Source organism: Sorex araneus, chromosome 4 (genome assembly GCF_027595985.1).
Source record: "Sorex araneus isolate mSorAra2 chromosome 4, mSorAra2.pri, whole genome shotgun sequence".
Lineage (NCBI taxonomy): Eukaryota > Metazoa > Chordata > Mammalia > Eulipotyphla > Soricidae > Sorex > Sorex araneus.
In genome coordinates this window covers 190,461,575-190,471,763 of record NC_073305.1, presented here as the reverse complement: position 1 = coordinate 190,471,763, position 10,189 = coordinate 190,461,575, and the positions used below count along the sequence as shown (strand labels likewise).

The following is a 10,189-nucleotide window of genomic DNA, read 5'->3' as shown; positions in this document are numbered from 1 at the left end:
GGCTCTCACTTTACTGGGTCTGCGCGTGTCTGTATTTTTAAATTCCAAGCAGATCTGATTTCACTGATTTAGGTCCAGGCTGGAGTGAAACACAAGCTTTGGAAGCAGCAGACCGAGGGAGGTGGCCCGTGAAAGAAGCCTGCCGGGGCCGGGAGGAACTTGCTTGGGCAGCTGCCTTGACGCCCAGGACACTCGTGTCCTCCAGTCCCCCGCCAGAGGCACCCCCACCTGGCTGCCTCACCTGTGTCTGCACTGCAGCAGTTGGAGGAGGGGACCACGAGCAGCGGGTGTGGCTGTGCCAGACCAGCAGCCACACCCTGAAGGAACTGCTGAGACACTGAAGTACATATAAAGTTTATTAAAAATAGGTCGCCAAATACAGTAGAAATGGACAAGACAGCAGTTTGGTGTTTTTCCATAGGAACGCAGTTCCACAAAGCTCGCTCGCTCACAGTCAAGTCATCCCGCACGGCCTGCCCGCACGGCATTCTCAGCCCCACCCCTGCCCACGGACACCGCCCAGTGTGCGTGTTCTCTGGGGATGTAACAGTAGTTTCTGTAGAGAGTGGACACAGTCCCCAAGAGGCTGCTGTGTCCTCAAGTGCTGGGTACAGCCTGCTTCCCTGAGCACCCCTGGAAAAGCAGGCAGTCCTAGCACACGGCCTCTCACAACACGAGGCAAGGGTCAAAGCACACTTTCAAATAAGAACCCGACAGACAAAATATGTACACTCGCAGTTTTAATGATTTATCATACAACTCTATTAAAGTGATTCTAAGGCAGGTGCTTCCATTTGAAAGTGTGCACGTTTTCCGAACAGACACCCGGGGCAGAGAACAGTACGGTAAAAAAAAAACCACCTCAACCCCAGCAGGGCTTTGTCAAACAGGAAATCTGCTCATAATCACAAAGTGACTTACCATTGTAACATCACACAATCTAACACACAGTGAGGTCCGTCTCCCCAACATCAGTCACAAATTCATAGCTGAAGAAACAACAGTGGTAACTAATAATCAACAAAAGAAAATTAAATAGCTCTATGAGAAGGTGAAAGACTGGCTGGAACGGCCACACGCGTTTCCCTGTGACAGCCGGGCCGCAGCCACTCCCAGGGGGCACCTGGGCGCCCCCACCCTTCGAGGTGATTGGCTCCGCCTACAGACACGGCTTAGTCAGAGCCAGCCCCAGACTCCCTTGCCAGATTCCCAATCCCGTTACGGCTCACTTTCTAGTGGGACTGCCATGTTCAAGACCACGAGAAAGTCACTAATCTAACAACACTCAGGAGTTTACAACAGTAAAATGTCCTAAAGGTAAATCTGCGAGGTTTTCTCTTGGAGAATTCTTTAGAATCCCACACCTGGAGTGGATCGGGGAGCCTGTACCTGTGAGGGTGACCCTGCAGCCATTCCCAGAGGGAGGACCTGAGTGCAAACGTGCGCCGGGTCAGCTCCAGCCAGTGTACGACAGGAGAGAAGGTGCGGAGAGGGAAGCAGCCCCTCGTCCCACAAACGCCCCCCGCCCCCCGTTTGTCCCCTGGGAACTCAAGACTCTAAAAAGAAACTAACACAAAAGCTTTCTTCACGTGAGCCAGTTAAGAATTTAGACAGTACTGAAGTGTATAAATGATAATTTCTTGGAAAATAAAATAAGCTTCTGGGCTCGGGATCTGGGCCGGCGCTGAGAGCTGAGCTGGAGGGGCTGCGCTGCCTGGCCCCTCACTTGGTGTTCAGCTCCTGTTCCAGTTCCGTCAGTTTCCGGGACGCTTTCACTTTATCCGACACGTCCTGACCTTGTGAGAAGAGACGCTGGCGCTCTTTGAATGTCAAGTTTTCAGGTGCTCCAGGACTTCCAGGTGGACCTGTCTCTTGGCTGCAGAAGATAAAGCAGAGGGGATTGTCCCTCAGGGACAGTGCAGGGACTGTCCGCAGACCCGAAGGCTCCCGGGAAGCAAGGCGCAGGCTCAGTCTCGCCAGGCCCGGTGTAGGGACAGGAAGTGTTCCCCTGACCAGCGAACACGCCAGCTGGGCCCTCCGGTCACAGGCACTGCTCGGACCCCACTGAGCTGTCCTCTACCGCATGTCGGGTGAGGGGCCACGGAAAGGGCCGCAGTCCCATGAGCCCTGATCCCTGCACGGATCAGAGTGGCCTCAGCCACTTGGAGCTCCCTGCTGGGTCCATGCATGCCAACCTCAACCCCAGGGGAGGGCGTGCGAGAAAACACAAAGGCCCACAGACCACCGTGCCCAGCTGGGTCTGTCCCTGGGGTCTCAGGTGGAGGTGAAACAGCAGCGCATGCGTTACGTCTGCTCAACACAGAACCCGGGATGCTGACGCGATGCCCACCACCACACCCGCAGCCAGGGAACTGGAGTGGCTTAGCCCTGCCCACTCGGGCAACAGCAGGGCAGCACCTACCTTCTACACAGCTTCTCTCTGGGGTCCCGATGCACCTCATGGGCGCCGAGCAAGGCCCCTGTGGAGCCCATGTAAGAGTTTGGTCCTTCAGCAGAAAGAAAAGGACAGAGTTAAAGTCCTGGTGCAAGACGTGGGGCCCAGGGAAGCCTGAGTCCGGAGCTCAGAGGCGGGAGGCGGCTGCTGGCCCACTAACCTGGACCTACCCTGGGGGGCCTGTGCGAGCCCATCCCTGCCAGACGAGAGGCTCAGACGCTCAGTGGGCCCTCAGAGGCACTCACCAGGAGCGCTGAGCCTGCCAGGCGGTGCCCCCACCAGCATGCCCTCCCCCAGGGCCTCAAGACTAGAAGCGGCCAGAGCAGCACGTCCTCACGTGCTCAGACTCCTCTCTCTGCACTAGTGAACTAGCCCAGCCTCCTGCCTCAGAGCCGGCCCAGCCTTGAGGAAGTGACAGCAGCAGCTCCCAAACCGACCCAGGACTGCGGAAGGGAAGAATCAAAGCAGACAGAAGTGTGAGAGCATCCCAGCAGAAGCTGACGCTGCCCGAGGACTAAGTCTCAGCGAGGCCTCGACGCCCTGACCCGGTCAAGTGTGTCCTGGTGCACGGCCACAGCCACGGCATCTGTGCGTGCATGCCACTCAGGAACCCTGCTCAGTCAGCTCACACCACAGCGCGGCGTCTATGTGAGGGGTCCAGCAGGCTGCTAATCCTGACACTACGAGCATCAACACGGTCTTTCAAATAGGTGGCACACAACTGAACCATGCCTTTGTGGAGTAACACTCTGGGCCAACCTCGGCCTGCTGGTAGCCACTTCTGTGCTGGGTGAGGGGGACCTAAGAATGCCAGCACACAGACTCACCCGTCGGGGCCAAGACTCCAAGAGGAGCCCCAACTCCAGTCCTGGCTCATGGCCTCCAGGGTGGCCCTGTACAGTGCTATCTGCACTGCGCAAGTCTTGACATTTTAGTTCCCATGTTTTAAATTTAGTTTGCTATACAGAGGTATGCATCTTTTGAACTTTGTATTAAGAATATTTGCTTCTTCCACTGGCAAAAAGTTCTCCAACTGCAATGTTCAGAGAGTCAATCAGAACAGCAACGGCTTTCGACTACCAACGTATGCGTCAGCACCACCGTGGAGGCACCTTAGTAAGTGCCAGAGCCAAGATGCGTTTTGAACGCTATGGTGAGAACCCCTGGCTCCGTCTGTGGCACGCAGTGGAAGAAGCAAGGGCAGCCCCAGAAGCACACTCTTCCGGAATCTTGCGGCAGGAGACAGCCCAGCACCGAGAGGCACGAGGTCAGTAAGCGGACTCAGCTGCGGACAGAGTCCAGCTTCACGCAAGAGTTGTCCAAGAAGCACGGGCAGGGAGAAGCGGGTCGGCCAGCTCCTCTGCGGTACTTCCGGGTGAGACAGAACCAGGGTTAGTAGGATGACCGAAAGCTGAAGGTTACAAGGCAGGACCAGGCCACCACACTCCCTTGCCACCCTTTGAGCAGCGGTGTAGGGACTCAGCAAAGCAGCTGACGTGAGCTTGGGAGGGGGACAGAGAGGCTGCTCACGGCTCCTGACTGTCTCTCCTGGCCTCTGTAGGTGGTCAGGGGGGTGTCACAGGTTTCAGGGTGCGCCAACCTAAGCATTTTACATGGAACCTCCACGATGGCCTAATAGGGGACAGAGACTCAGCAAAATGCTCTAGCTAAGCGAGTCCAGCGACTCACGCATCCCTGGCAGTGCAGAGCAGAGCCTTGAGTTGCTCACGGCGACACTGAGCCCGACAAGGCTTTCTCCACTGCCCGTCCACCTTGGGAGGGAAGTGGGGCCAGGCACTTCTGCTCCCGAGGCCTGCAGGTGGGACAGGCAGCAGGGCGCCAGGCTCCGCAGTCTACAATGAGGCCCAGAATAGAGACCTACCATGCCAGGCCGCTAATACTGGGCTGCACTGGTGGGTTCTACGGCACAAAGAAGGGGTCACTTCACACTGGCCAGGTTCCTGAGCCTGGGAAGGCAGTGGCAGGAGGCAGCACACCCTGAGCACTGTGCCAGCAGGAACCTCCCATGTGCCATCATGGTCTGCAGCAGAGACCGGCGTGCCAGGGCCATGCGGATTAGGATCAAGGACTGGCACGCCAACAGGCTGTTAGTAAGCAGGGCCATTCTGGACAGGCTCGAACACCCGCTGGTCTGAACGGGGTGGGGCGGGGGGGTAGGGGAGGCCCAGACCAACAGTACTTGAGGAGGGTGCTGGCCGGCAGCTGGCAGAGGGAAATTTTGCAAGGACAGAATCAATCGGCACCTCCATCACCGAGAAGCATGATTGAGAGGTAGGTAGAGGCAATCACACGCCAAAACTAGTGACGAGGGCCCAGTTCCCAGAGAGCGGATCACGGTGGGGCCTCACGAGCCTGTGATTGGATCAGCAGGCAGCGGGGAGGGGTGCGGGGTGCGGTTACCTCGACCTCTGGAGTGGCCGAGCTGGTAGAAGCTGGGCTTTTGTGGAGGGGGCGGGGGCTGGCCTGCTCTGTGGGCAGTACTGTTGGCACTGGCCGAGGGGGGCTGGAAGGATTTGGAGAGAAAGATGCCATCGGAGGCCGGGCGTGGCTGCGGCTTAAAGGCGGCAGGAGGAAGGTGCCCAGGAGGCTTCCTCGTGCGGGAGGACTGATCCTGACCTGCTAGACCGCAGTCCTCCTCCTCCTCCTCCTCGTTGTAAGCCACGAACTTGGCGGTGTACAGAGAGTCGGGGGAGAGGGCCTGTGTGTGGAGGTAGGAGGCGGCCCGCTGGGGCGGGGGAGGAGGGTGGGCCGCGGGGCCTGGGGGTGTGGGCTCGTAGCCCCTCGGGAGCGGAGGGCGGCAGAGACCCGGCTCCTCAGCCTCCAGCAGCCGGCGCTCAGCCTCCTCATGCTGTCGTCGCCTCTCAGCTTCCAGGCGGCTGTAATACCCTTCTTCCTGTCGCCTCTGCAGGCGGGAGACAAAAGCGCAGAGGTCAGAGGTCAGGCGAGAAAGGCGGCGGCCTCAGAGGGCCCCCCAGCACCCAGGGTCGAAGGCGCTTCCTTCATATCTCACAGACGCATGGCAAGGCCCCGCCATCCTCGCCCCACCAGCCCCAGACGCACAGCCCGCGGCTGCTCCCGCTGTCTGGCCAGGGAGGTTGTTAACTTACCTGGCAGCGCGGGGGTGAGACAAGGCAAGCAAACACTACCCCGGCTGCTCAGCGGGCCGATCCGGAGCTGGCCGTGGGGCCGCGCCCGAGAGCAGGCAGCCAAGAGCAGGCGGCGAGCACTTCCCCTGAGAAGAGCCGCCGCCCATTCTTCACATTCCTCCTCCCCAGCCCTGGCCCGCCCTGCCCCAGCAGCCGGCTGCAGCGGCCCCCACAGCAGAAGGAGAGACCAGCGCGGACAGTGACAGCAGAGTCCGATGTATTTGCACACTCACTGTACAAGTCTGCGACACACAGCTGCACAACTACAGGCAACAAGGTTCAAGTCTCGTAACATCGAGAAGGAAACAGCACAGTTGGGTTAAATATAGACAGTTTCAGAACAAAGGGAAAGGAAGGGGGAAAAAAAGGACAAGAGAGCGGCCAGGACGCCCCCGAAGGCTGGGAGCGGGTGCAGGGCGGGGCATTGAGGCTCCTTCTCAGGGTCAGTTCGCAGAGGGGCTGCAGACCAAGGGCTTTTGTCCTGCTTCCGGGTCTGCGTGTGCTTTCTCCCTACTCCCTCTAGGCCACATCTGCACAACTGTAACACCCCCCCACATGCACACACACGCACACTCGACACAACACACCCATCACACCCATCCCTCACGTGCATATCACACTATGCTCCAGCACCACACTCATACACATATGTGCTCCATCCCTACACACATGTACGTCCCCACTCTGCTCCATCCCTGCAGGCACACACCACTACACGTTCCATCCCTACACGCAAACACACTCCCACTCGCTCCATCCCTGCACATGTACACACCCCCACTCTGTTCCACCCCTGCATAACATACATACCCCCATCCTGCTCCACCCCTGCACACATACACACCCCCACTCTGCTCACCCCTGCACACATACACACCCCACTCTGCTCACCCCTGCATACATACATACCCCACTCTGCTCACCCCTGCACACATACACACCCCCACTCTGCTCATCCCTGCACACATACACACCCCCACTCTGCTCATCCCTGCACACATACACACCCCCACTCTGCTCACCCCTGCACACATACACACCCCCACTCTGCTCATCCCTGCACACATACACACCCCCACTCTGCTCATCCCTGCACACATACACACCCACACTCTGCTCACCCCTGCACACATACACACCCCACTCTGCTCATCCCTGCACACATACACACCCGCACTCTGCTCATCCCTGCACACATACACACCCCCACTCTGCTCACCCCTGCACACATACACACCCCCACTCTGCTCACCCCTGCACACATACACACCCCCACTCTGCTCACCCCTGCACACATACACACCCGCACTCTGCTCACCCCTGCACACATACATACCCCCACTCTGCTGACCCCTACACACATACACACCCCCACTCTGCTCCACCCCTGCACACATACACACTCCCACTCTGCTCCACCCCTCCACACATACACACCCGACTCTGCCTCCATTCCTATAGGCACAGGTGAGCACGTGATGTCCAGTGCTTCACTGGCCAGAGGAGAAGAGTCAGAGAAGGAAAGGCAGCCCTGCTCCTGCCCACACCTGGGTCGCCTGGATGTGTTCTGTCGCTAGTGACAGCCTGAGGACAAGACTTGCCCACCTTGGGTTCTGCAGGGAGCCTGCACTGGCTCAGGCGGGAGTCAGACCACGCAGGTAGGTGAACGCAAACACTATCACATGAGACCAGATGGGGAATCAAACCCCTTGTCGCTGTGTCCCTAGGAGCATACACAAGTATGTGCCGAGAGACGGTCCCACCCCACACACTCAGGGCTTGTAGTTCTACAGCCAATCACACCCATCTGCTCTGGACGCCGTATGAACAAGAAAGTTATTCGGCTCCTTTTGAGACAGCCGCTCAAGTCTAGCGTCACCGGCACGGGCACAGGAGAGCATCATGACTGGCACACCAGCACTGCTCCCTTCTCCAGCAGCTGTGCTCAGGTGGTCCCGGCGGCCATGCCAAGGTCCCAGGATGTGGCTCGGCCCATGGACACGTGGGCCCGGCTGCTCCCCAGAGCCCACCCACAGGAGAGCAGCCCTAGGCCCGCCTCCGTGGGCCAAGCAGGAGGCCACTGCAGAGGCTGTTCAGAAATGACAGATAACAGACACAGACGGGAAGAAGGGCCAGTCTAGAGTGCGTGGAATTCGCTGGTTTCAGAACAGGTCTGTGTCCTCACAGGAGCCGTTCCACCTTCATGGAAACGAGTGCCATCTTCCCTATGCACCTAACTCTCCATCACTCCGCATCTAACAGGTAGTGTTGCTACAGAAAGCACCCTCGAGGGTCTCGGGGGGAGGTCAAGGAGGTGCGCCACGACTGGGACCTGCTGGGCTACGGGGACAGGACAGTTCACACAGCCCCGCATCCCCGACGGCCATGGAGGCCTGAGCACTTCCCCTTCACAGAAGGGAAGGGACAGAGGGTGGCCGCACCCGTGCGGGAGGGCACCAGGTGAGAAGCCATGCGGAGGCCATCTCCCCGTGCAGTGAGGAAGACAGCTGTCCTAGAGATCAGGAAGAGTCCCTGAATAAAAGCCCACAGCAACCCGGGAAACTGACTTCAGAGAGGGGCTCGCACTGAGTTCAGGTGTCCCGGATGACGTCTAGCGGGGCCACATCAGGGGCGAATGTACTCGCAGGGCTGCAGGTCCACTAACCGCACCGGCTCCTGGCGCCTCCACCCGCCCGAGTGCACAGGCCCATCGGCAGCAGCGAGGCAGGAGGCAGAGCAGGGAAGGTTGGGTCCAGCCACCAGAGCTCGGGGGCCAGCAGGCCCTGTCTACACCCGCCACGTCGCAGGCACGGAGCGGGGCCCAGGCCCCTGGCGGTTAAGGCTGGGCTAAACTGTGGCACGCGAGCGGCACTCAGAGGACCAGGACCTTTTCCTCAGCGTCACGCCGGCCACGTTCCTCCTCCTGCTGGCGGCGCTCCTCGTCCAGCCGCGCACGGTCGTCCGCCTCCCGCTGCTGCATCTCCTCCAGCTGTTGCTGCCGCCGCCGCTCCTCATCCTGCAACTGACAATGCACAATCCTTGGTTCCCGCCCGCCCAGCTGCCTGTGCAAGGCGCGTGAGCGCACGCGCGCGTGCACACACACACACACACACACACACACACACACGCACACACACACACTGAGTGCAGATGGTGAGGGCACTGTGGGACAGCACGCACACCCAGGCTCCAGTGTTCTTGCTCCAGGCTGGGCCCTGCCACTGGGCTTTGCCCTGCTGCCCCAGTAGGGCCCAAGGGGGCTGGTGTCCCAAAACCCTAGTGATGCACTGGCCAGCTCTGGTCAGTGACAGGACACACAGGACAGCAGCCGCCAGGGAGTGCTCCCTTGCTGTGAGGGCCTCAGCCCATGAGCTCTCTGGAACCCTGTCCCGGGTATGACACAGAAACCCTTTCCATCTCAAGGCAGCACCAACTGGAGTCACAAAACTGGACTCAGCCTTTGACGGGGACCTTCTTCCTGCTCTGCGGCCACCTGCCTCCCCACAGCACCATCACTGCAGACACTGCCAGGCCTCAGGATGGCCTGGTCGCACGGTCTTGAAAGCAAAGCAGGTGGACATGCGTGCCGCTGCCTCAGCCCTGTCCCGGGCGGCATCAGCTCCCCGGCCCCTCCACTCCACCCTCTCACTTCAGGCGGTGGACGCCACGCCTGAGATGGTAGCAAGGAAGGAGGGGACACGAACGGCCAGCGGGGGCACAGCCATGCTCGTGCGGATGAAGGCCCCAGTGACTGCGTGCCATGGAGTGACGTGGGACCACGAGGGACAGCGGAGGCCCCCAGCTCCAGGGCAAGACCCCACTGACACCCTCCCAGGGGCATGCTCTCAGGCCACTGCGCTGGTGCCCTGGCCTTGCTCACAGCAAGCAGAAGACTGCAACTGCACCTGCATCATGTCTGGTCCTTTTCTCTGCAGCTCTGGGAACTGAGCACTTTGCCCTCGCTGCTGCCTATGCTGGCGAGTCAAGAAGCCCCTGAGCCAGGAGCTGTTTGTCTGCAGCGTATGGATGCCCCAGGAGTCCACAGCAGTGCTCACTGTCTCCAGAAATGCTCCTCCAGCCCTGGGAGCCTTCGAGGGGATGGCTGGGGGGGTCCAGCGATAGGTGTACCCCACAAAGTCCAATGGGCTGAGTCCCCAATGGAGGGACAGTCATCGAGAACCTCAGTTACCAGTACAACTCCCACAAAAACGGGACCCAGTGAAAGAGCCTCAAGATAGCACCCAAGAGCCACCATTCTCCCGGGAAGGAAGCCCGGCCCGGCGGCATCCCCTCCTTCCCAGAGCTGACTGCCCGCCGGCAGCTTTGGCTGAGCACTCGTGGCCCAGCAGAGGGGCAGAGTGCTGGACCCCAGGCTCCTGCTGATGAGCCACACAGTCTTCTCATCTCAAAGTCAAACTCTTCTGTTCTTACAAACACAAAGCAGGAGCTTGGGGTCAGAGGTCAGGCACGGGAGCACATGCTGGTGGGTACCCAGTGCCATGGATGTGGCTCACGTGTTCCCTGAGCACCACTGCAGGCACTCCCAATTTTTTTTTCTATCTACAAA

The 10,189-nt window shown here is 59.5% G+C and overlaps 1 protein-coding gene across 22 annotated transcripts in view; it reads right to left on the bottom strand.

The window, feature by feature from the left end:
• Window positions 1–338: 338 nt before the first annotated feature.
• Window positions 339–10,189, bottom strand: part of AFDN (afadin, adherens junction formation factor) — a 99,676-nt gene continuing 89,825 nt past the window's right edge. For 16 of the 22 annotated variants that reach the window (XM_055134142.1, XM_055134149.1, XM_055134156.1 and 13 more), the window contains 4 exons: window positions 8,510–8,644; window positions 5,093–5,378; window positions 2,423–2,507; window positions 339–1,876 (listed from right to left, as the gene is read on the bottom strand). In XM_055134142.1, the coding sequence (XP_054990117.1) occupies window positions 1,723–1,876; window positions 2,423–2,507; window positions 5,093–5,378; window positions 8,510–8,644 (660 nt within the window). In that variant the 3' untranslated portion in view covers window positions 339–1,722. Of the gene's footprint in view, window positions 1,877–2,422; window positions 2,508–5,092; window positions 5,379–5,817; window positions 8,645–10,189 lie in introns of those variants that run through there. The other 6 variants (XM_055134146.1, XM_055134152.1, XM_055134155.1 and 3 more) reach the window with 3 other exon arrangements.